Source organism: Oncorhynchus kisutch, unplaced genomic scaffold, assembly GCF_002021735.2.
Source record: "Oncorhynchus kisutch isolate 150728-3 unplaced genomic scaffold, Okis_V2 Okis07a-Okis12b_hom, whole genome shotgun sequence".
Taxonomy (NCBI): Eukaryota; Metazoa; Chordata; class Actinopteri; order Salmoniformes; family Salmonidae; genus Oncorhynchus; species Oncorhynchus kisutch.
Window position 1 is genome coordinate 3,400,625 of NW_022261984.1, and position 26,978 is coordinate 3,427,602.

The following is a 26,978-nucleotide window of genomic DNA, read 5'->3' on the forward strand; positions in this document are numbered from 1 at the left end:
TAAAATTCTCAACATTACCAAACTACCATTACATACACTGTATAGGAGTTGACTGTATCACCGATCAATGAGTGTAGTAGAGTTATAAAAGGATCTCAAATGATGTTACTAAGTCATCTTTGACCGTCAGTCTTTGTTGTCAAGTTACAAACAATATCAAATGCTCATATTTGACTGCAGTTATCATATAAGGGTCCAAAAAGAGTGAAGTGGATATTTTCAGTCAAACAGCTGTCACTCAACATCTCATCCTCACTGGTTAAGACTACCCACCCTCAATATCCACTTGGAGCAGTTTGTAGTCTAAAATCTATTGTCTGGACATTATAATGACCCATGTTTGTAGTCTTGGACCTCCTGAACATGTTGATGTATATTTGGGAGTAAACAGAGGGTCCAAATCAGCAGAAAGGTGAAAGGAAGGAGGAGTTCTGGAAACTCCCTGAATTATCTTGGGGCTGTTACATATGATATTTAATATATGTTAACAGCTAGTCTTTGTTCTCCACTTCCCCTCTATGATCTATATCTTCCTGGTTTGATAGTGTCCTGTCCATCATCACAAATAGCAAGTCCCATTCCCTGGGCAGGAGGACAGTGTTGAGATATACTCTGGACAAGATGATCATGTAGAGACAAGGAAGGATTTATATTGTGCTGCAGAAAATGGTTTAACAACAACCACTAACAATCTCTCACACGCACACAAGCTTGCAATCTTGTTGTGTTAGCATAGCCACAACTACCCGTGTCATTTTGTTGATAATTCCCTAGAGTTAACACCTACAACAGTCACACAGACACACAGATGACTCAGAGACAGAGATATCATTAGAAGCAGAGACTTGACGTATAGTGGGCTTGCAGTTGACGTACGACGCCTCCTGGTGGCCATGTTGGAAGACCACCACATTAATTCTAGAAGCAGAGACTTAATGTATTGTAGCGATGTTTATTTGAGAGGGGTAAAGAAAGATTTTGGTCGGGCGCCAGGCAGGTATTAACCATGCCGAAAGGAAAATAGTAGAATAGAGAGAACCACTACCAGACCCACACACATCAGCAGAAGAGAGTGCCTAGTGTAGCCTGTTCACCAGATAGCCAGTGGAGAGAGAATACACACCATATTAAACCCACATCACAGGGGTAACCCCACCAAGAATAATGGCAGAGCAATTTAACAGCAACTTCATACCAGAAAGAACCCAGCCATCAACAGAGGACTTGCAATAATCTGTATTATCTTCCAGTGGCTGAGTGCAGAGGGTATGAATGTGGGGGGTGTTCATAGACACAACAAAGGCCTTAAAAATGTCCACAATTTTCTCAGCCACATGTCATTAGTACATCTCACCTCAATACAGTTCACATAACAATACACAACTTGCAAACAACCTCCCTTTTCACTAAAATGTCCACCAAAATACTTCTGTCAGGGCAATAATAGTCCAGCTCTAATGAACTTCAATGGGAAGTGCATTTGAAAAATAGAGAGTCTGTTGCAGGGTAAAGCACTGGAACGATAGAGGGAAGAGAAAAAGAGATATCTTAGCTGTGGTCTTCAGGCATGCCGGTGTACTGTCTGACTGCCCGATGGTTTGTATGTTAAAGCTTCACAACAATGTTGCTACTAATCCATGATATCCATAACCGTTGCGGTCCCAAACGAAAACAACCACGACCTAGAGCGATCACACCGATGATTGAGTTAAATACTTGATCAACTACACGCGCTGAAAATAAAGCAAACTTCTGCAGCACAGCACACACAATCAAACTGTCGCGCCACCCAAGAGCCCCTCCCCAAAGAGCTGAACGAGCTGTCTTTATTTTCTCCTTCCTTACCGCTCATGCGCCCTTAAAGTGACAGCGCACGGTAGACCTACATAGAAAGAAAGATCTAGGTATTGTTAAAGATGTCAAAGCTCATCTATACTGAACCAGATATGAACAAGAAGGTCAAGTTTAACAGAGTTGAGATGGAGGAGAGGATTGTGGATATCTACGTCAGTGCAGACACCCTGAGAGACGGTGAGACCAGCACCAAGAGAGAAGGTGGTCTCCTGCTCCTAAAAATGGACCAGGAGACCAGCACTCAGGTAAAACACACACTCAACCATATTAGAGGAGAATGGAGTGGAGGAGAGAGGATGTGAGGAGGAAATGAGGAATGATGAATTGAGAAAGATCCCATTGGCACTTCTGTAATTCCACTATTTCAACTCTATGGTGAGTTCATCTCTTACTTTAACCATTAGGTGGAAGCATCACTTAACAATTCAGTACTGTATCCAACTATCAACATGAGAGAGAGAGACTTATTAATCAGGTAAATAATCAATACTCACATGTAATTGACTTCTTTATCTTTCTCAACAACATAAATCCCTTACTGAATTAAAACAGGAACATTGATAGTGTCTGGATCCGTCTGACTGACAGAGAGACAAAGGGGATTTGGAAATGCGTGGAGGCAATACTTTGTATTACAATGTTTTCTGTGAGACAACAAAATATATTTATCAATGGGGTTACATCAGTCAGTTACGCCTTGATTGGTCTGAATGACTCGGTTACTGAGGGGACCTGGAAATGGGTGGACGGCACCCCACTGACCAACCCAAGACTCCTGCTCTAATAACACTGATCACCCCAAGGTAAGAGACTACTGCCCTATAATAACACTGACCACCCCAAGGTAAGAGACTACTGCTCTATAATAACACTGACCACCCCAAGGTAAGAGACTACTGCTCTATAATAACACTGACCACCCCAAGGTAATATACTACTGCTCTAATAACACTGACCACAGTGTAAGGAGTAGGACTGATGATCTGTGTTGTTCATACTCTAGGTTCTGAGAGAGTGGCCAGTCTAACTCTGTGTTGTTCATACTCTAGGTTCTGAGAGAGTGGTCAGTCTAACTCTGTGTTGTTCATACTCTAGGTTCTGAGAGAGTGGTCAGTCTAACTCTGTGTTCTACTGCAGGTTTTGGTTGAGTGGAGATCCTAATGATGGTGTAGGTCCGAACTGTTGTAGTACATTACAGGTCATCAGGCCAAGGAGAGTAGTGGGACTATCAATGTTCCAATCCAGACTACTGTCTCTGTGTGAGAACTTTGCTGTTCTAGGAACTCTCTAGTCTACGTAAATGATGGTATATTTGATGATATATTTTGGTAGAGTGGCACTCTAAACTAGACGTTGGAGTGAAGAACACACACACGGAAAATGTTCATAGATATCCCTCATTTGGGGCGGCAGGGTAGCCTAGTGGTTAGAGCATTGGACTAGTAACTGAAAGGTTGCAAGTTCAAATCCCCGAGCTGACAAGGTACAAAATCTGTCGTTCTGCCCCTGAACAGGCAGTTAATCCACTGTTCCTAGACCGTCAATGAAAATAAGAATTTGTTCTTAACTGACTTGCCTCGTTAAATAAAGGTAAGAAAAAAAAATAGCCATTGTCAATGTTAAGATGTATAGTTCACTAGGTAGCATTGCATGAAGGCAATAGACTAATATGTCTATATCTCTATCAGGTAGGCTAGTAGTTACAGCTTAATGGTTGGATACAGTACTGAATGGTTAAGTGATGATGTCTAGTAGTTGTCATGATGAATGGTTAAGTGATGATGTCTAGTAGTTATCATGTTGATGGTCATGCTGAATGGTTAAGTGATGATGTCTAGTAGTTATGTTGATGGTCATGATGATGTCTAGTAGTTATCATGTTGATGGTCATTATGATGTCTAGTAATTATGTCGATGGTCATGATGATGTCTAGTAGTTATCATGTTGATGGTCATTATGATGTCTAGTAATTATGTCGATGGTCATTATGATGTCTAGTAGTTATCATGTTGATGGTCATGATGATGTCTAGTAGTTATCATGTTGATGGTCATTATGATGTCTAGTAGTTATCATGTTGATGGTCATGATGATGTCTAGTAGTTAACATGTTGATGGTCATGATGATGTCTAGTAGTTATCATGTTGATGGTCACGATGATGTCTAGTAGTTATCATGTTGATGGTCATGATGATGTCTAGTAGTTATCATGTTGATGGTCATGATGAATGGTTAAGTGATGATGTCTAGTAGTTATCATGTTGATGGTATCCCTCTAGTGGTGTGGGGGCTGTGCTTTGGCAAAGTGGGTGGGGTTATATCCTTCCTGTTTGGCCCTGTCCGGGGGTGTCCTCGGATGGGGCCACAGTGTCTCCTGACCCCTCCTGTCTCAGCCTCCAGTATTTATGCTGCAGTAGTTTATGTGTCGGGGGGCTGGGGTCAGTTTGTTATATCTGGAGTACTTCTCCTGTCCTATTCGGTGTCCTGTGTGAATCTAAGTGTGCGTTCTCTAATTCTCTCCTTCTCTCTTTCTTTCTCTCTCTCGGAGGACCTGAGCCCTAGGACCATGCCCCAGGACTACCTGACATGATGACTCCTTGCTGTCCCCAGTCCACCTGGCCATGCTGCTGCTCCAGTTTCAACTTCCACCTGACTGTGCTGCTGCTCTAGTTTCAACTGTTCTGCCTTATTATTATTCGACCATGCTGGTCATTTATGAACATTTGAACATCTTGGCCATGTTCTGTTATAATCTCCACCCGGCACAGCCAGAAGAGGACTGGCCACCCCACATAGCCTGGTTCCTCTCTAGGTTTCTTCCTAGGTATTGGCCTTTCTAGGGAGTTTTTCCTAGCCACCGTGCTTCTACACCTGCATTGCTTGCTGTTTGGGGTTTTAGGCTGGGTTTCTGTACAGCACTTTGAGATATCAGCTGATGTACGAAGGGCTATATAAATACATTTGATTTGATTTGATGGTCATGATGAATGGTTAAGTGATGATGTCTAGTAGTTATCATGTTGATGGTCATGATGAATGGTTAAGTGATGATGTCTAGTAGTTATCATGTTGATTGTCATTATGATGTCTAGTAGTTATCATGTTGATGGTCATGATGATGTCTAGTAGTTATCATGTTGATGGTCATGATGAATGGTTAAGTGATGATGTCTAGTAGTTATCATGTTGATGGTCATGATGATGTCTAGTAGTTATCATGTTGATGGTCATGATGATGTCTAGTAGTTATCATGTTGATGGTCATGATGATGTCTAGTAGTTATCATGTTGATGGTCATGATGATGTCTAGTAGTAATCATGTTGATGGTCATGATGATGTCTAGTAGTTATCATGTTGATGGTCATGATGATGTCTAGTAGTTATCATGTTGATGGTCATGATGATGTCTAGTAGTTATCATGTTGATGGTCATGATGATGTCTAGTAGTTATCATGTTGATGGTCATGATGATGTCTAGTAGTTATCATGTTGATGGTCATGATGAATGGTTAAGTGATGATGTCTAGTAGTTATCATGCTGATGGTCATGATGAATGGTTAAGTGATGATGTCTAGTAGTTATCATGCTGATGGTCATGATGAATGGTTAAGTGATGATGTCTAGTAGTTATCATGCTGATGGTCATGATGAATGGTTAAGTGATGATGTCTAGTAGTTATCATGCTGATGGTCATGATGAATGGTTAAGTGATGATGTCTAGTAGTTATCATGTTGATGGTCATGATGAATGGTTAAGTGATGATGTCTAGTAGTTATCATGTTGATGGTCATGATGAATGGTTAAGTGATGATGTCTAGTAGTTATCATGTTGATGGTCATGATGAATGGTTAAGTGATGATGTCTTATAGTTATCATGTTTATTGTCATGATGAATGGTTAAGTGATGATGTCTAGTAGTTATCATGTTGATGGCCATGATGAATGGTTAAGTGATGATGTCTAGTAGTTATGTTGATGGTCATGATGAATGGTTAAGTGATGATGTCTAGTAGTTATCATGATTGTCATGATGAATGGTTAAGTGATGATGTCTAGTAGTTATCATGATTGTCATGATGGATGGTTATGTTTTGCCACCTAGAGGAAGAGAGAAAAAAAATACTAATAATTGTTATATGAAGGTTTAGAGGACAATAGGTACATGTAATGTAAAATGCTTGTTATTATTATTATTTTTTTTAAACATTCATATTAAATTCTTAACCTATATCATTTTAAACTTACAAGGAGAACAAAGGGACATATTAATAAAAAGCTACAACGTCATTTAACAAGTTCTACCAGCCTCCTGATTGAATGTGATTAGATACTGAAAACAGTGTTACCTGCAGTTGGACACAGACAGAGGCAGAACAGTACTGAGAGGACACACACACTGCACGCCACACGCAGCCACACACACACACACTGCACGCCACACGCAGCCACACACACACACACTTAAAGTTCCCCTTTTAAACCTCTGATAAAGATGCAGACAAAGATTTCCCCCACCAGCTCCGAATAAGTCTTCACACTGATGTCACACATAGATTAAAAAAATACCCTTATATGGCCATCGACGGCCGGTCACAGAGTAGACATAACATGACCTCTGTTTGAAGGCTGGGGTGTCAAAGCCTCAGTAATGATCTATGTGCAAATTCACTAAGTCCAATCTTTTATCTGATAAAATATATGATCACTTCAGTTATCTTGAATCATTTAAAACATATTTCCATTAGAAGCTATAGTGGGGGGAGTCATGTGGTGGCCAGTGACGTGTTGATTTGACAGTTTCCCCTTCACAGTGGATGACTGTTTAAGAAATAGTCATTACCCTAAGTCACACAGACGCAGGACGGTGCAGGGAGAAGACACAGGACATTGCAGGGAGAAGACGCAGGACGGTGCAGGGAGAAGACACAGGACATTGCAGGGAGAAGACGCAGGGAACAGTGCAGGGAGAAGACGCAGGAAGGTGCAGGGAGAAGATGCAGGAAGGTGCAGGGAGAAGATGCAGGAAGGTGCAGGGAGAAGACGCAGGAAGGTGCAGGGAGAAGACGCAGGAAGGTGCAGGGAGAAGACGCAGGAAGGTGCAGGGAGAAGACGCGGGAAGGTGCAGGGAGAAGACGCAGGTATAGACATACATTAGATTTGAGGTCAGAAGTAGAAGTTACTGTATTTGACCAAAAGTGAGTTAAGATTTCAGAGGGAGTTTATGGAAACTCAGATGGAGTTGAAGACGATGAGCCTGATGCAATGAAGAACACAGACATTGATGGCCAATTATATGCCAACGTAAAAGCCTTCAAACCTAGACCAAGAGATGGAGTTGTTGCTTCAGGTAAGATTGCACTCATGCTCTCACACACACACACGCACATACACACATGAACATACACACACACAGAGAGAGCGGGAGAGAGTACTGGGGGAGGCGGTAGGTCGAGACACAAGATGGCCAGTAGAGGGCGTTGCAGGAGCTGATGTGACACAAATTACACACACAATACATTAAAACAGATTACCCTGTTGTACTAGACCTTTATTTGTCCCAATCCTGGATGATACAGTCAAACATAATACCACAGATCTTACTTTAATTATTTGTGATTCAGTACATGTTCAGTGGTGGAGGAGACCCTCTGGAGTTGCTGCAGTGTGTCTGGGGCTGCTGTGTGTTCTCCTCCTGGCTGGGATCATAGGCCTGTCTGTCTACTGTAAGTTTAGTATGTTTTTATTGAGTATTAAGTAGCCTACTTAATCATACTTATCCAGAAATGGTTTGGTAGTTACATGTTTGAATAACTCTTGCGTCATTGGTCATCACAACTCAGAGAGAAACCAGCTACAGACCAGTTACAATGCCATGAATGAAGAGAGAAACCAGCTACAGACCAGTTACAACACCCTGACTAAAGAGAGAGACCAGCTTACCAATTGTAGTGAGTTAACATTTTGCACTCATGCTCTCACACACACGCAAGCACACATGCATACACGTACACACACGCATGCAAATGCACCTATTATTGTATTTGTTTGTAGTATCTTATTAATAAAAGTCCTACTTATTTCCTGATTGTACCTTCCTGTGTACTATTCATTTTGTTTCACACGTCATCAGATATATTTTCAAATTAGTACAGTTGACTTTGTGCATAAACATAAATTCCAATTCAAATAATTCTAAAGAATATATTCTAATTTTGTCCTGGTGATAAAATTCTCAACATTACCAAACCACCATTACATACACTGTATAGGAGATGACTGTATCACCAATCAATGAGTGTAGTAGAGATATAAAAGGATCTCAAATGATGTTACTAAGTCATCTTTGACCTTCAGTCTTTGTTGTCAAGTTACAAACAATATCAAATGCTCATATTTGACTGCAGTTATCATATAAGGGTCCAAAAAGAGTGAAGTGGATATTTTCAGTCAAACAGCTGTCACTCAACATCTCATCCTCACTGGTTAAGACTACCCACCCTCAATATCCACTTGGAGCAGTTTGTTGTGTCAAATCTATTGTCTGGACCTTATAATGACCCATGTTTGTAGTCCTGGACCTCCTGCACATGTTGATGTATATGTGGGAGTAAACAGAGGGTCCAAATCAGCAGAAAGGTGAAAGGAAGAAGGAGTTCTGGAAACTCCCTGAATTATTTTGGGACTGTTACATATGATATTTAATATATGTTAACAGCTAGTCTGTGTTCTCCACTTCCCCTCTATGATCTATATATTCCTGGTATGACAGTGTCCTGTCCATCATCACAAATAGCAAGTCCCATTCCCTGGGCAGGAGGAATGTGTTGAGATATACTCTGGACAAGACGACCATGTAGAGAAATGGAATGATGTATATTGTGCTGCAGAAAACAGTTTTAACAATAACCACTATAACAATCTCTCACATGCACAAATGCACACACACAAGTTTGCGCTCAAGTATGTAACTTGATGTATTTTTGTATTGGCATACCCGTGTCATTTTGATGATACTACTCTAGAGTTAACACCTACATCTGGTGTGTTTACAGACATATTCAATCAATCCGTATCCCAGTCTGCTGTCCCCACATGCTTCAAGAGGGCCACCATTGTTCCTGTTCCCAAGAAAGCTAAAGTAACTGGGCTAAACGACTACCGCCCCGTAGCACTCACTTGTCATCATGAAGTGCTTTGAGAGACTAGTCAAGGACCATATCACCTCCACCCTACCTGACACCCTAGACCCACTCCAATTTGCTTACCGCCCCAATAGGTCCACAGATGACGCAATCGCAACCACACTGCCCTAACCCATCTGGACAAGAGGAATACCTACGTGAGAATGCTCTTCATCGACTACAGCTCAGCATTTAACACCATAGTACCCTCCAAACTTGTCATCAAGGTCGTGCCCCATTGTGCCCCATAGCACAATGTGTAACTGGGTACTGGACTTCCTGACGGGCAGCCCCCGGGTGGTGAGGGTAGGTAACAACAACTCCACCCTGCTGATCCTCAACACTGGGGCCCCACAAGGGTGCGTTCTAAGCCCTCTCCTGTACTCCCTGTTCACCCACGACTATCCACATCGAAGGGACAGTAGTGGAGAGGGTAGTAAGTTAAGTTCCTCGACATACACATCACGGACTAACTGAATTGGTCCACCCACACAGAAAGCGTCTCTTCAACCTCGGGAAGCTGAAAAAATTCGGCTCGTCACCAAAAGCACTCACAAACGTCGACAGATGCACAATCGAGAGCATCCTGTCGGGCTGTATCACCGCCTGGTACGGCAACTGCTTCGCCCGCAACCCTAAGGCTCTCCAGAGGGTAGTGAAGTCTGCACAACGCATCCCCAGGGGCAAACTACCTGCCCTCCAGGACACCTACACCACCCGATGTCACAGGAAGGCCATAAAGATCATCAAGGACAACAACCACCCGAGCCACGGCCTGTTCACCCCGCTATCATTCAGAAAACGAGGTCAGTACAGGTGCATCAAAGCAGGGACCGAGAGATTGAAAAAACGCTTTTATCTCAAGGCCATTAGACCTAACATTGAGTGGCTGCTGCCAACATACTGACTAAACTCCAGCCACTTTAATAATGGAAATTGATGTAAAAAATGGATCACTAGCCACTTTAAACAATGCCACTTAATATAATGTTAACATACCCTGCATTACTCACGTCATATGTATATACTGTACTCGATACCATCTACTGCATCTTGCCTATGCCGTTCTGTACCATCACTCATTCATATATCTTTATGTACATATTCTTTATCCCTTTACACTTGTGTGTATAAGGTAGTTGTTGTGGAATTGTTAGGTTAGATTATTCGTTGGTTATTACTGCATTGTCGGAACTAGAAGCACAAGCATTTCGCTATACTCGCATTAACATCTGCTAACCATGTGTATGTGACAAATACAATTTGATTTGATGATTTGATACATCAGTCACAGACAGAGACACACAGATGACTCAGAGACATAGATATCACAAGAAGCAGAGACTTAACGTATAGAGGGCTTGCAGTTGATGTTCGATGCCTCCTGGTGGCCATGTTGGAAGACCACCACATTAATTCCAGAAAAAGAGACTTAATTTATAGTAGACCTACATAGAAAGAAAGACCCAGGCATTGCTCAATATGTCAAAGGTGTCACAAGGTGCCCTTTTGTGTGTATATCACAGCCATCCTCTCTCACTCTCTCTCCTATCACAGGTTTTATGATGGTCATTAATATCTTGTAGAAACTTTGGGTTTGGCTAGTGTGAGGGGAAAGAAACCTGTGAGACAAAGGATCTTCCCCTGCCAAAACGCCTACATCCACAAAATTGAAGAATTAAACAATAATTATATTTTTGAGAATGTAGAAACGGTCGGTGGGAAATCAAGACATTATGTCAGCGTCATGGACCGCCCCTTTTCCCAGAAGTGTATAAAACCACACGTGACTAAATGTACATTTATGCGAAGTAGAAGCACTGTAACCCGGACGTCACAAATGGTTAAGATTATAAAAAACTATTAGTCAAGAGAACGCTGGGACGAAGTCCCCACGTTTAAAAGGCTATAAGTAGGCCAAGAAGACCAGACAGCATGGAGCCTTGGCTACAAGGCTGAAAAGGTTCAACTCTGAAATTGTTGATTCACTACAGAAGTGAAAAATCCTAGATGCCATTTTACCAGTCTGCAGCTGGAAATATGCATAGCCTAGGAAAAGAATACCGACAACCACAGAAGCATCTATTCTAACAAATTTCTAAAGAACATTTCTCTATGCAACGACCATTGGTAGGCCTGACGTATCCATTATTAACACAACCAGAGACTTCCTGTGGACTGACTCTCCAGCAGACGGACCGGCGATTTCAACGACATAGAAGCGTAAATATGTATACACTGCAATTATTTTAGAATGAGAAAGTATTAACATGTCCATGAGTATCATCATCAACTGTGTGTGAGCCAGATATGAACAAGAAGGTCAAGTTTGACAGAGGTGAGATGGAGGAGAGGATTGTGGATATTTACGTCAGTGCAGACACCCTGAGAGACCAGCACCAAGAGAGAACAGACAGCAGACACTGCTCCTAATAATGGACGGGGAGACCAGCGCTCAGGTAACACACACAAAATATAAAAGTATCTTATGTACAGTACCTGTGTCCACATAGCCTAATAGTTCATCGAAGAGACCATTTCTAGTTGTTGCAGTGTGTCTGGGGCTGCTGTGTGTTCTACTGAATGGGATCATAGGCCTGTCTGTCCACTGTAAGTCTGAAGTTACAATTCCTACAATTCACCAGCAGGTCTGTGATTATCCTTTTTAATGATAAACATTGCTGTTGGTGTGACAGATTATGGAGTTTCTATGAGCTTCCTAGCCTATAAGACCAACGTATCTGCAGAGAGAGACCAGCTACAACACCCTGACTACTGAGAGAGACCAGCTACAGACCAGTTATAACAACCTGACTAAACAGATAGACCAGCTACAGACATAGTAAACCTTATTGCAGTGAGTAAACCTACATTAATGTAAGAATAAAGACTCATGAGCAGGTGTGTGGTATTAATTATAATTTCTTAACCAGTCTGGGAACAGGGTTCACCACCAAGTCACAGAAAAACCCAGCCATTTTTCCAGCCAGAGAGGATTCACAAAAAGCACAAATAGAAATAAAAATGAATCACTAACCTTTGATGATCTTCATCAGATGATACTCATATGACTTCATGTTACACAATACATGTATGTTTTGTTCGATAAAGTGCAAAAATCTAATTTTACATTGGCGTGTGATGTTCAGTAGTTCCAAAACATGAGGTGACACATCCACATGAATTTACAGAAATACTCATTATAAATGTTGATGAAAATACAAGTGTTATGCATGGAACTTTAGATAAACTTCTCCTTAATGCAGCCGCTGTGTCAGATTTCAAAAAAACTTTGCAGAAAAAGCATACCATGCAATAATCTGAGTACGGAGCTCAGAGCATAAACCAGCCAAAAGAAATATCCGCCATGTTGCGCAGGTAACATTAGTTAGAAATAGCATTATAAATATTCACTTACCTTTGATGATCTTCATCATAATGCACTCCCAGGAATCCGCAATAAATGTTTGATTTGTTTGATAAAGTTAATCATTTATGTCCATATCCTTCCTTTTGTTAGGGCGTTTGGTAAACAACTTCCAGCAGAAAGGTTGGACGAAAATTCCAAAAGTTATATTACTGGTCATAGAAACATATCAAACTAAGTATAGAATCAATCTTTAGGATGTTTTAATCATAAATGTTCAATAATGTTCCAACCAGAGAATTCCATAGTCTGTAGAAGAACAATGGAACGAGAGCTAACTCTCTCGTGACCGCGCGTTACGAGCCCAAGGCACTCTGCCAGACAGCTGACTCATTCCCCTCTCATTCAGCCCGCCTTTATAGTAAAAGCACCAGACAAGGTTCTAAAGACTGTTGACATCTAGTGGAAGCCTTGGGAAGTGCAACTTGACCAATATCCCACTATCTTCAATAGGGGCTGAGTTGAAAAACTACAAACCTCAGATTTCCCACTTCCTGTTTGGATTTTTTTTCAGGTTTTTGCCTGCCATATGACTTCTGTTATACTCACAGACATCATTCAAACAGTTTTCGTTTTAAACTGCCTGTTACTCAGGTCCAGAATATAGGTTATGCATATGCATGATAGTGTTGGATAGAAAACACCCTAAAGTTTCCAAAACTGTTAAAATAAGGTATGTGAGTATAACACAACTGATATGGCAGGCGAAAACCCGAGGACAAACCATCCAGATTCCAATGGTGTCTTTTTTAATATGAAGGGAAGACCTCCCAGATTGCAGTTCCTAGGGCTTCCACTAGATGTCAACAGTCTTTAGAAAGAGTTTCAGGCTTGTTTTTTGAAAAATTAGCTAGAATTTGTAGTTTTTCTAAGTGGATCCCATTTTAGCTGTAGTGTTTGTTACGCGTTCCTGTGAATGCGCATACTTTGTTGTTTATCTCCGGTTATGACAATAACAATTCTCCGTCTTAAATTGTATCGTTTATTTACATATTAGGGTACCTGAGGTTTGATTATAAACGTTGTTTGACTTGTTTGAAGAAGTTTATTGGTAACGTTTGGGATTCGTTTTGAATCCATTTTGAACGAGGGAAACCGGTGGATTATTGAATGAAGCGCGCCAGCTAAACTGAGTTTTTGGGAATATAAAGAAGGACTTTATCGAACAAAACAACCATTTGTGATATAGCTGGGACTTTTTGGAGTGCCAACAGAAGAAGAGCTTCAAAAGGTAAGCAATTTATTTGATCGCTATTTCTGACGTCCGTGGTGCATCTACCTTGTTAGAAAATGTTTTTAATACTTTTGTGTGCTGGGCGCTGTCCTCAGATAATTGCATGATGTTCTTTCGCCTTCAAGCGAAATGAACAAGAAGTAAATTTCACCGGATGTTGTCAAATCTGTCCCGTTAATAAATTCGAAGGGTAAGGGATCCCTAAAGTAACCTCTTAAAGCTAAGCTAAGTTTTCACTTTTGGATAAATAGTGTGCCCAATTTCAACTTCCTGCTACTCATGCCAAGAATATAAGATATGCAGATTATTCATAGATTTGGATAGAAAACACTGAAGTTTCTAAAAACTGTTTGAATCATGTCTGTGAGTATAACAGAACTTATGTAGCAGGCAAAACACAGAGGACTAACTGTTCAGAATTATAATTTTTTTCCCCATCTCTTTTCCCTATATTGTCTTTGCCATTGGAAATGTAATAGGAACATACTTTCAGTTCCCACATCTCCCACAGGATTTCGCCAGTGTCTGGAATATGGCTGTTATTCCTTTGTCTTAGCAGGAAGTAGGCCAACTCGGAACGGGGGACACTTTTGTGAGTTGCACAAGACGTGATGAGCAGAGTTTTTTTCTTTTCATTCATGTATTGAATACAGATTGCCCCGTCTACAATTTGATCGATTATTAACGTTTAAAAATACCTAATGTTGTATTACAAAAGTAGTTTGAAATATTTGGGCAAAGTTTATATTCAACTTTTGAAATATTTTGTAGTGACGTTGCATTTTTCTAAGTTGTTTTTTTATGGATCAAACGGGCTTTATAAATGGACATTTTCGATATATATGGACAGAATGAATCGTACAAAAGGACCAATTGTGATGTTTATGGGACATATTGGAGTGCCAACAAAAGAAGCTCGTCAAAGGTAATGCATATTTTATATTTTATTTCAGCGTTTTGTGTAGCGCCTGCTACGCTAGCTCCATTGTTTCCTGCTGGTGAGGATGGCTGCAGGCTATCAGATAATAGCTTCATATGCTTTCCCCGAAAAGCATTTCAAGAATCTGACATGGTGGCTGGATTCACAACAAGTGTAGCTTTAATTGAGTATCTTACATGTGTGATTTAATGAAAGTTTTAATTGTATAGTATTTTATTTGAATCTGGCGCTCTGCATTTCCCCTGGAAATTGACCACTTGAGATGCTAGCGTCTCCCCTATACTCAAGAGGTTTTAACCAACAGAAAAACATCCTATTGCGTTCTGCATTAGCATCGAACAGCCCCCGTGATATGCAACTTTTCAGGGAAGCTAGAAACCAATATAAACAGGCAGTTAGAAAAGCCAAGGCTAGCTTTTTCATCCAAAAATTTGCTTCCTGCAACACAAACTCAAAAGTTCTGGGACACTGTAAAGGCCAATGAGAATAAGAACACCTCCTCCCAGCTGCCCACTGCACTGAAGATAGGAAACACTGTCACCACCGATAAATCCACTATAATTGAGAATTTCAATAAGTATATTTCTACAGCTGGCCATGCTTGCCATCTAGCTACCCCTACCCCGGTCAACAGCACTGCACCTCCCACAACAACTGGCCCAAGCCTTCCCCATTTCTCCTTCTCCCAAATCCAGTCAGCTGATGTTCTGAAAGAGCTGCAAAATCTGGACCCCTACAAATCAGCTGGGATAGACAATCTGGACCCTCTCTTTCTAAAACTATCCGCCGCCATTGTTGCAACCCCTACTACCAGCCTGTTCAACCTCTCTTTCGTATCGTCCGAGATCCCTAAAGATTGAAAAGCTGCCGTGGTCATCACCCTCTTCAAAGGGGGTGACACCATAGACCCAAACTGTTACAACCTATATCGATCCTGCCCTGCCTATCTAAAGTCTACGAAAGCCAAGTTAATAAACAGATCACTGACCATTTCAAATCCCACCGTACCTTCTCCGCTGCGCAATCCTGTTTCCGAACCGGTCAAGGGTGCACCTCAGCTACGCTCAATGGGGCAGCCTAGTGGTTAGAGCGTTGAGCTAATAACCGAAAGGTTGCAAGTTCAAATCCCTGAGCTGACAAGATAAAGATCTGTCGTTCTGCCCCTGAATAAGACAGTTAACCCACTGTTCCTAGGCCGTCATTGAAAATAAGCATTTGTTCTTATCTGACTTGCCTAGTTAAATAAAGGCTAAAATAAAAAATGTACTAAACGATATCATAACTGCCATCGATAAAAGACAATACGGTGCAGCTCTCTTCATCGACTCTGTCAATCCCTGTATTCTTATCGGCAGACTCAATAGCCTTGATTTTTCTAATGACTGTCTCGCCTGGTTCACCAACTACTTTGCAGAAAGAGTTCAGTGTGTCAAATCGGAGGGCATGTTTTCCGGACCTCTGGCAGTCCCTATGGAGGTGCAACAGGGTTCAATTCTCGGGCTGACTCTTTTCTCTGTATATATCAATGATGTTGCTCTTGCTGCGGGTGATTCCCTGATCCACCTCTACGCAGACGACACCATTCTGTATACTTCTGGCCCTTCCTTGGACACTGTGCTAACTAACCTCCAAACGAGCTTCAATGCCATACAACACTCCTTCCGTGGACTCCAACTTCTCTTAAACACTAGTAAAACCAAATACATGCTTTTCAACCATTCGCTGCCCGCACCCGCCCGCCCGAATAGCATCACCACCCTGGACGGTTCTGACCTGGAATATGTGGAAAACTATATATACCTAGGTGTCTGGCTAGACTGTAAACTCTCCTTCCAGACTCACACCAAAATCAAATCTAGAATCGGCATTCTATTTCGCAACAAAGCCTCCTTCACTCACGCCGCCAAACTTACCCTAGTAAAACTAACTATCCTACCGATCCTCGACTTTGGCGATGTCATCTACAAAATAGCTTCCAATACTCTGCTCAGAAAAGTGGATGCAGTCTATCACAGTGCCATCTGTTTTGTTACCAAATCACCTTATACCACCCACCACTGCGACCTGTATGCTCAAGTCATCTCGCCCTCGCTACATATTCGTCGCCAGACCCACTGGCTCCAGGTCATCTATAAGTCTATGCTACGTAAAGCTCCACCTTATCTCAGTTCACTGGTCACGATAACAGCACACGTTCCAGAAGGTATATCTCACTGATCATCCCCAAAACCAACACCTCTTTTGGCCGCCTTTCCTTCCAGTTCTCTGCTGCCAGTGACTGGAACAAATTATAGGTTGGAGGACATCCTCCGGAAGTTGTCATCATTTATGTGTAAGTTTATGGAAGAGGGTGAGAACCACGAGACTCCATAAGAGGTCAGCTGTCCTCCGGCTACACCATGGTGCTACCCTACATAGTGTTGCTGATGCTACTTTTGACCTTCATTGCAAAACAATCGGTTTTAATCAATTCTTTTGTGACGTGAACACATTTAGTTGAGTTTGGTCAAAAAAAAAAAAAAAATTAAATCATGAAATTCATGAGGAGGATGGTCCTCCCCCTCCTTCTCTGAGGAGCCTCCACTGATGCCAAACATTTTCTCCTTTAAAACTTCTGATTAATACGCAGACATAGATTTCCACCATTTCCGTCCCCTTTACTGTGGAAATGGCCAACGGAACCAGAGGAACCTCTACCATCCGAGCCACATCACTTCCTTATTCCCTGTAAGCATCTCCATGGTGACTGGAGGCAGCTCGGCCAATGGTACGGTGAGCTTCATGGCACCCACTAGCACCCTGTCAGGAACGGACGTCACCTTGACCATCGAGGTCGAGGCCACTGGAGCCGCAAACTTGAACAACACATTCCTGCATCTCTTCATTGTCAGCAAGGTAAGGGTCTTCTTTCAAAACTCTAAAATTGCCTCCTTTTCTCATATCCTCTCTCCCTCACAGCCACTGATTTGAAAGGATTTGGTTGCTCTAAGCTACCAGTTGTTATCAGCTAAATCAGTTGTCTGACTAAGCGCTCTCTCTCTCTATCCCCTCTCCCTTCCTTCCTTCCTTCCTTCCTTCCTCGAGGTGACATATTTTACTGCTCCCCAGTGCGGGCTACCAGGGTTCTTGTCTAGAAGCACGGTTTCGATTGCTCCTACAGTTCTTAGTAAGACACTTCTGTCATCACCTTCGTGCAAAAAATATCCATTATATTATTTAAATAATTGTCTTTAAGGACAATATTATTATTTTTTTCATTTTATATTCATCCAATGTCTGCCATGTTTTTGGATGATGTAATAGTGTTGTCGCTGCTTGCGCTGCTCCCTGTGCACACTGAGTGCTACTGTGCATGTGATGTTGGGTTGTGTAAACCGAATGCAACCCGGATATAGATGTCCATGAATCTGCGTATGAGAATGTGAATACCTTGAATACAACGGGTGGATATTTTGGACTGTAATGCTGGAGATGAGAAGCAGGTACAGGGAGTTGAACACTTAATGCGGAACAGACAGGTAACAGGACAGGAACAGCGTCAGCAAACGGGTAAACAAAGACAAAAGACAATTAATGAGGAAGCAGGGAACAGAGTGGGGCACCAGACAGATATAGGGAAGGTAATGACATGATTGAGTCCAGGTGAGTCAAATATTTAATTCCAGGTGAGTCCAATAAACAATGATGCGCTTGAAGGGGGGAAGGAAGGTGTGCATAATGATGGCAGAAGTGCGCAATGCTGGGGCCCTCGAGCATGGGAGCTGGCATGACAGTGCCCCTCCTCTAGGGGCGCCACCCGGCATCCCACCTGGACAAGCCTGACGGGCCGGCCGATGCACGGGTGCTGGACAAGCCGGCTGGGTGTGAAACCCCAACTTACCGGCAGAGACGTGAGAGCTAGGAGAGCCGGCTGAGGCATAGGAGCCTGATGGTCCAGCTGAGGCGTGAAGGCCTGTCGATCCCACCGAGGTGTGGTATCCCGATGAACCGGCAGAGGCGTAACAGCCTGACGAGCCGGCTGAGGACTGTGGGATGGGCGCCTTCTGAGCAAACTGGGGCAAGAAGCCTCTCAAGCCAGCTAGGGCGTGACAGCCCGACGAGCTGGCTTTAGGCACCCCTGGTTCCGTCGGTGTCAGGCCCCGGACCCAACTTCACCCCCAACCGGGAACGTCAGCACTCCCTGATGCTTCATATGATGGCTTCTGCATTCTGTAAGGACCGATGCTGGAGATGAGAAGCAGGTATGGGGAGTTGAACATTTAATGCGGAACAGACAGGTAACAGGATAGGAACAGCGTCAGCACACGGGTATACAAAGACAAACAACAATTAATGCAGAAGAAGTGAACAGCGCGGGGAACCAGACAGATAAAGAGAAGGTAACGACAGAGGTGATTGAGGCCAGGTGAGTCCAATAATTACTGATGGGCGTGATGGGGAAAGGCAGGTGTGCATAATGATGGCAAGTGTGCACAATGCTGGGGAGCTTGGCGCCCTCGAGCACCAGGGGGTAGAGCGGGAGCAGGGGTGGCTTGGACGCAGTCTCCAGTTCTTATTATACCTCAGTGGTTTCCTCTGACTGCCCGTTAACATGCAGCTCCTCAAACTGGGAGCCCTCCGCTAACCTCACCATCGGTGTCAGCGGGAGAGGCATCGTCACCCCATGGCAGGGTGACGGGACCCTCAACACTTCTACGGCAGTGGGCCCCAGAGCCGGGAATGTGACCCGGGTTGCCTGCAGCACTACCTGCTGTTCATAGAAGGTAGAGCTGGAGGTAGCGGACAGGGCAGGCCAAGTAGGTGTAAGTCTGGTCTCATTGAAAGACTCCTTGGAGGTGGTTGTGAGCTCTACAGCCCAAAGCTGTACCTGTAGTTAGTACTACATCCACCCAGGTCTCTGTCACCAACACTATAGCTGTATATGTAGTTAGTACTACATCCACCAAGGTCTCTGTCACCAACATTACAGCTGTACCTGTAGTAAGTACTGCGTCCTCCCAGGTATCTGTCACCAACACTACAGCTGATGACAGAGACCAGGGTAAATATCCTACCAACGGGACATCAAAAACTGTAATATCCTATGTTTTACGGAATCGTGGCTGAATGACGACATTGATATTCAGCTAGCGGGATAGCTGCACCGGCAGGATAGAACAGCACACTCCGAGGGGGGGGGGGGGGGGGGGGCAGTCTGTGCATATTTGTAAACAGCTGTTGCACAAAATCTAAGAAAGTCTCTAGATTTTGCTCGCCTGAGGTAGAGTATATTTTGATCAATTGCAGGCCACACTACTTGCCTAGAGATTTCTCAGCTATACTTTGTGTCTGTTTATTTACCGCCACAGACATATGCCGGCACTAAGACTGCACTCAGCCAGCTGTATAAGGAAATAAGCAAACAGGAAACCACTCACCCAGAGGCAGCACTCCTAGTAGCCGGAGACTTTAATGCAGGGAAACTTAAATCGGTTCTACCAAATCTCTATCAACATGTTAAATGTGCAACCAGAGGGAAAACAATTCTAGATCACCTGTAATCCACACACAGAGATGCATACAGAGCTCTCCCTCACCCTCCATTTGGTAAATCTGACCACAACTCTATCCTCCTGATTCCTGCTTACAAGCTAAAATTAAATCAGGAAGCACCAGTGACTCGGTCTATAAAAAAATTATCAGATGAAGAAGATGCTAAACTACAGGACTGTTTTGCTATCACAGACTGGAACATGTTCCGGGATTCTTCCGATGACATTGAGGAATACACCACATCAGTCACTGGCTTTATCAATAAGTGCATTGAGGACGTCGCCCCCACAGTGACTGTACGTACATACCCCAACCAGAAGCCATGGATTACAGGCAACATTCGCACTGAGCTAAAGGGTAGAGGGTGCCGCTCTTCCGGGACTCTAACCCGGAAGCTTACAATAAATCCAGCAATGCCCTGCAACGAACCATCAAACAGGCAAAGCGTCAATACATGGCTAAGATTGAATCATACTACACGGGCTCCGGCGCTCGTCGGATGTGGCAGGGCTTGCAAACTATTACAGACTACAAAGGGAAGCACAGCCGCGAGCTGCCCAGTGACACGAGCCTACCAGATGAGCTAAATCACTTCTATGCTCGCTTCAAGGCAAGCAACACTCAGTCATGCAAGAGAGCATCAGCTGTTCCGGACGACTGTGTGATCACGCTCTCCGTAGCCGACGTGAGTAAGACCTTAAAACAGATCAACATTCACAAGGCTGCAGGGCCAGATGGATTACCAGAACGTGTGCTCCGGGCATGTGCTGACCAACTGGCAGGTGTCTTCACTGACATTTTCAACATGTCCCTGATTGAGTCTGTAATACCAACATGCTTCAAAGCAGACCACCATAGTCCCTGTTCCCAAGATCACAAAGGCAACCTGCCTAAATGACTACAGACCCGTGGCACTCATGTCCGTAGCCATGAAGTGCTTTGAAAGGCTGGTAATGGCTCACATCAACACAATTATCCCAGAAACCCTAGACCCACTCCAATTTGCATACCGCCTAAACAGATCCATAGATGATGCAATCTCTATTGCACTCCACACTGCCCTATCCCACCTGGACAAAAGGAACACCTATGTGAGAATGCTATTCATTGACTACAGCTCAGCGTTCAACACCATAGGAGCCTCAAAGCTCATCATTAAGCTAAGGAACCTGGGACTAAACACCTCCCTCTGCAACTGGATCCTGGACTTCCTGACTGGATCCACCACCCCCAGGTGGTGAGGGTAGGTAGCAACACATCTGCCACACTGATCCTCAACACTGGAGCTCCCCAAGGGTGCATGCTCAGGCCCCTGCTGTACTGTTCACCCACAACTGCATGGCCAGGCACGACTCCAACACCATCATTATGTTTGCTGACGACACAACAGTGGTTAATTGTAACCAAGACTAAGGAGATGATTGTGGACTACAGAAAAGGAGCACAGAGCACGTCCCCATTCTCATCGATGGGGCTGTAGTGGAGCAGGTTGAGAGCATCAAGTTCCTCGGTGTCCACATCAACAACAAACTAGAATGGTCCAAACACACCAAGACAGTCGTGAAGAGGGCACAACAAAGCCTATTCCCCCCAAGGAAACTGAAAAGATTTGGCATGGGTCCTGAGATCCTCAAAAGGTTCTACAGCTGCAACATCGAGAGCATTCTGACTGGTTGCATCACTGGTACGGCAATTGCAAGGCCTCTGACCGCAAGGTACTTCAGAGGGTGGTGCGTACGGTCCAGTACATCACTGGGGCAAAGCTGCCTGCCATCCAGGACCTCTACACCAGGCAGTGTCAGAGGAAGGCCCTGAAAATTGTCAAAGACCCCAGCCACCCCAGTCATAGAATGTTGTCTCTACTACCGCATGGCAAGCGGTACCGGAGTACCAAGTCTAGGACAAAAAGGCTTCTCAACAGTTTTTACCCCCAAGCCATAAGACTCCTCAACAGGCAATCAAAGGCTACCTGGACTAGTACTACATCCACCCAGGTCTCTGTCACCAACACTACAGCTGTACCTGTAGTTAGTACTACATCCACCAGAGGGACAACTTTGACTCTGTATCTAAGGATATGTGTGATGCTTTCTCTCCTCCTGTGGAATAGAATAGAGCTATAGAGTTGTATAATAGTTCATGTAGGTAGAAGTCATGTGGAACAGTGGAATCAGTGCAGAGAGAGTTGTGTCATTAGATGTAACCAGTATGTATATGTTATGTTGTACTGAAAGACAGGGTGGAAATATGAACGTTTTATCATAATACATGTGAAGTGTTTTATTCTTCTTCCTCTCTTCCATCTGTCAAACTGAAACTATGGAGATATTGTCAGATCTTCTGCTTTTTCATTCTGAGTAACTCTTCACAGTCAGCATAGATAGAGCATAGACCCCTACATGGCCATTGGTGGCCGGTCACAACACAGGGGGAAGTTTCCCCTAAGTACAGATCTAGGATCAGGTTACTTTCCCTCAATCCAACCTTAACAATTTGTGGAAGAAATATAAAACTGAACAAGATCAGCATCTAAGGGCAACTCCCCTCTACACCTCCAGTCACAGAGTGAGAGCCATAATGTGCTCTCCATTTGAAGGCTGGGGGTGCAGTAAACTCAGTCAGGATATATGTAGTGTTTATGTCAATTAACAGGATCCCAATTTATTTTAGAACATGAAAAATTGGGAACCTGTGAATTCACACAAACATCATATTTCATGATATAGAGTAACATAATGTATATTATCAGACTAAGGCTGGTGGAAGTCACATGGTGGCCATTGTTGTGTTGATTTCACAATTTGTCATCCACTGTGGTTGACTGGTAAGGAGTTTCACTACCTAAAAAGTCAGACGCAGAACAGCACAGGGAGACGACACAGCTACAAACGTACATTAGAGTTGAGGTAAGAAGTAGAAGTTACTGTATTTGACCACAAGTGTGTTAAGATGTCAAAGGGAGTCTATGAAATCCCAGATGGATTTGAAGACGATCAGACTGATGCAATGAAGAACACAGACATCGATGGCCAAATATATTCCAATGTAGGAGCCTTCAAGCCCAGTCCAAGAGATGGAATTGTTGCTTCAGGTAAGATTGCACGAACACACACACACACACACACACACACATAATATATTAAAAAGGAGAGATTACCCAGTATTTCTATACCTTTATTTGTCCCAATCCTAGATGATACAGTAATATACATTACTAAAGATCTTACTTTAATAATGTGTTATTCAGTACATGTTCAGTGGTGGAAGAGACCCTCTGGAGTTGCTGCAGTGTGTCTGGGGCTGCTGTGTGTTCTAATAATATTTGACAGTCAGTCTTTGTTGTCAAATTACATATAAGCACAACATCAAATGCTCATATTTGACAGTTACATATGATATTTAATAGATGTTAACAGTTAGCCTTTGTTCTCCACTTCCCCTCTATGATCTATATCTTCCTGGTATGATAGTGTCCTGTCCATCATCACAAATAGCAAGTCCCGTTCCCTGGGCAGGAGGACTGTGTTGAGATATACTCTGGACAAGATGACCATGTAGAGACATGACATGGTTTAAAATGTGCCGCAGAAAATGCTTTAACAATAACCACTGTAACAATCTCTCACACTCACACAACTACGCACACAACTACACACACACACGTTTTCAAACTTGTAAACATTTTTGTGTTAGCATAGCCACAACTTCCTGTGTAATTGTGTTGACACTTCCATAGAGTTAACACCTACAGCAGTGACAGACAGAGACACACAGATGACTCAGAGACCTTGTACTGTAGTTGACAAACGACGCTTCCTGGTGGCCATGTTGGAAAACCACCACATTAATTCTAGAAGCAGAGACTTAATGTATAGTAGACCTACATAGAAAGAAAGACCCAGGCATTGTTGACGATGTCAAATGTCATCTGTGCTGAGCCCGATATGAACAAGAAGGTCAAGTTTGACAGGTAATATGGAGGAGAGGATTGTGGATATCTACGTCAGTGCAGACACCCTGAGAGACGGTGAGACCAGCACCAAGAGAGAAGAGACAGCAGACACTGCTCCAAACAATGGACCAGGAGACCAGCACTCAGGTAAAATACACACACACACAAAACATAACAGTATATTGTATGTGTCCACAGAGCCTGATAGCTCAGGGAAGAGACCCTTCCTAGTTGCTGCAGTGTTTCTGGGGCTGCTGTGTGTTCTCCTACTGGCTGGGATCACAGGCCTGTCTGTCTACTGTGAGTTTGTGTACAAGTTCATTGCTTAATTGTAAGAAGTGTAGGTTACTAAGCCTATTTAACTGGTGTTTCACCTAGTAACTATGTGTTTATACTTTGTAGATAACAGAGCCATCAAAGATTCTGAGGATAAAAGGAACAACTTGTCACAGAGTTGGTCCCTTTATAAGACTAACGCAACTGCAGAGAGAGACCAGCTACAGACCAGATACAACAACCTGACTGAAGAGAGAGACCAGTTACAGACCAGATACAACAACCTGACTGAAGAGAAAGGCCATATTCAGCTAAAGCTTTTTGTGATAGGTGATATATAAACTGTGATAAATTAGAAGTAAAATTAACAATAATTATATATCATTGGGTTTATGAGTATAAAGATACTGGCTAAGTTTCTCAATGTGTTCACCTTTGCTCTTCAACAGGGCAGTATTGTCAGGAGGGATGGAGATACTTTGACTCTAGTTTGTACTTCCTCTCTACTGAGAAGAAAACCTGGGAGGAGAGTAGACAGGACTGTAAGAGGAGAGGAGCAGACCTGGTTATCATAAACAGCAGAGAGGAACAGGTGAGTGAGTGAGAGAATACTTTCCTTCAGTAAACTAATGTGTGTGCAGTTTTTTATAAATATATTTAAAAAGTTAGTTTTTTATCTTTCTCAACAACAGACATTTCTCTTCAACCTCCACCTGAGAGCCTGGATTGGTCTAAATGACTCTGTTACTGAGGAGACCTGGAAGTGGGTGGACGGCACAACACTGACTACAGGGTGAGAGATTTGACCATTTTACCTTGTGATAAGTTGATAAAAAACAACAAAGATATATTGCTTCCAATCATGTTCATAAAATAGTGTGTTTCCACTCATGAATGTCATTCATGAGAACTATAGATTATAGAAACAAGGCAATATGTACATATGAAAAGGTAATCGAAATGTGTTGATGGCCCATTCTTGATAATGGTATGATCATCTTACAGAGTGTGTCTTTAAAACATAGGACTATGTGTATAAATGAGGAGAATGTTGGTACCACAGTGTCTGACTGTCTGGTTCTCTGTGTTGTTTAGGTACTGGAGCGCAGGACAGCCTGATGATAATGGGCAAGAGGACTGTGTTGAGATATACTATGGACAAGATGACCCTGTAAAGACATGGAATGATGAAAATTGTCACAAATATCATGACTGGATATGTGAGAAAGTGGTATAACGATAATCCACAGTAACAAACATTCTCTCTCTCTGTCTCTCTCTCTCTCAATTCAATTCAATTCAATTCAAGGCCTTTATTGGCATGGGAAACATGCTAACATTGCCAATGCAAGAGAAGTAGATAATATACAGAAGTGAAATAAACAATAAAAATGAACAGTAAACATTACACACACAGAGGTTCCAAAAGAATAAAGACATGTCAAATGGCATATTATGTATATATACAGTGTTGTAACAATGTGCAAATTATTAAAGTACAAAAGGGAAAATAAATAAACATAAATATGGGTTGTATTTACAATGGTGTTTGTTCTTCACTAGTTGCCCTTGTGTGACCTGTTGCCACAAGACATCTTGCTACTGTGATGGCACATTGTGGCATTTCATCCAGTAGATATGAGAGTTTATCAAAATCTGGTTTGTTTTCAAATTATTTGTGGATCTGTGTAATCTGAGGGAAATGTGTCTCTAATATGGTCATACATTTGGCAGGATGTTAGAAAGTGCAACTCAGTTTCCACCTCATTTTTTGGGCAGTGTGCACATAGCCTGTCTTCTCTTCAGAGCCAGGTCTGCCTACGGCGGCCTTTCTGAATTGCATGGCTATGCTCACTGAGTCTGTACATAGTCAAAGCTTTCCTTAAGTTTGGTTCAGTCACAGTGGTCAGGTATTCTGCCACTGTGTACTCTCTGTTTAGGGCCAAATAGCATTCTGGTTTGCTCTGTTTTTTGATAATTATTTCCAGTGTCTCAGGTAATTATCTTTTTGTTTTCTCATGATTTGGTTGGGTCTAATTGTGTTGTTGTCCTGGAGCTTTGTGGGGTCTGTTTGTGTTTGTGAACAGAGCCCCAGAACCAGCTTGCTGGTGTTCTCCAGATTCATCTATTTGTAGGTGATGGCTTTATGGAAGGTTTGGGAATTGCTTCGTTTTAGGTGGTTGTAGATTTTAATGGATAATTTTGATCGTTAGCGGGTATCGGCTTAATTCTGCTCTGCATGCATTATTTGGTGTTTTACGTTGTACAAGGAGGATATTTTTCGCAGAATTCTGCATGCAGTGTCTCAATTTGGTGTTTGTCCCGTTTTGTGAATTCTTGGTTGGTGAGTGGACCCCAGACCTCACAACCATAAAGGGCAATGGGTTCTATAACTGATTCAAGTCTTTTTAACAAGATCTTAACTGGTATGTCGAATTTTATGTTCGTTTTGATGGCATAGAAGGCCCTCCTTGCCTTGTCTCTCAGAACATTCACAGCTTTGTCGAAGTCAACTGTGGCACTGATGTTTAGGCCAAGGTATGTATAGTTGTTTGTGTGCTCTAGGTCAACTG

The 26,978-nt window shown here is 42.7% G+C and overlaps 2 protein-coding genes across 7 annotated transcripts in view; one reads left to right on the plus strand and one right to left on the minus strand.

The window, feature by feature from the left end:
• The window catches only part of LOC109876142 (C-type lectin domain family 4 member M-like), a 223,449-nt gene that overhangs the window by 151,687 nt on the left and 44,784 nt on the right, over window positions 1-26,978 (minus strand). The gene's annotated exons all lie outside the window — the stretch shown is intronic.
• On the plus strand, window positions 1,881-25,948 carry LOC109876139 (CD209 antigen-like protein E). 6 transcript variants are annotated; one of them, XM_031814927.1, is made up of 7 exons: window positions 22,049-23,268; window positions 24,328-24,429; window positions 24,532-24,637; window positions 24,680-24,735; window positions 24,855-24,997; window positions 25,071-25,198; window positions 25,501-25,929. In XM_031814927.1, the coding sequence occupies exons 1-7, from the start codon at window positions 23,127-23,129 to the stop codon at window positions 25,640-25,642; spliced, it is 819 nt and encodes a 272-aa protein (XP_031670787.1). In that variant the 5' UTR covers window positions 22,049-23,126; the 3' UTR covers window positions 25,643-25,929. The 6 variants fall into 6 exon arrangements, with proteins under 6 accessions (XP_031670788.1, XP_031670787.1, XP_031670790.1 ...); XM_031814928.1 differs by lacking the exons at window positions 22,049-23,268; window positions 24,328-24,429 and adding exons at window positions 1,881-2,055; window positions 24,229-24,276 and having other exon boundaries at window positions 24,532-24,735; XM_031814926.1 differs by having other exon boundaries at window positions 22,052-23,268; window positions 24,532-24,735.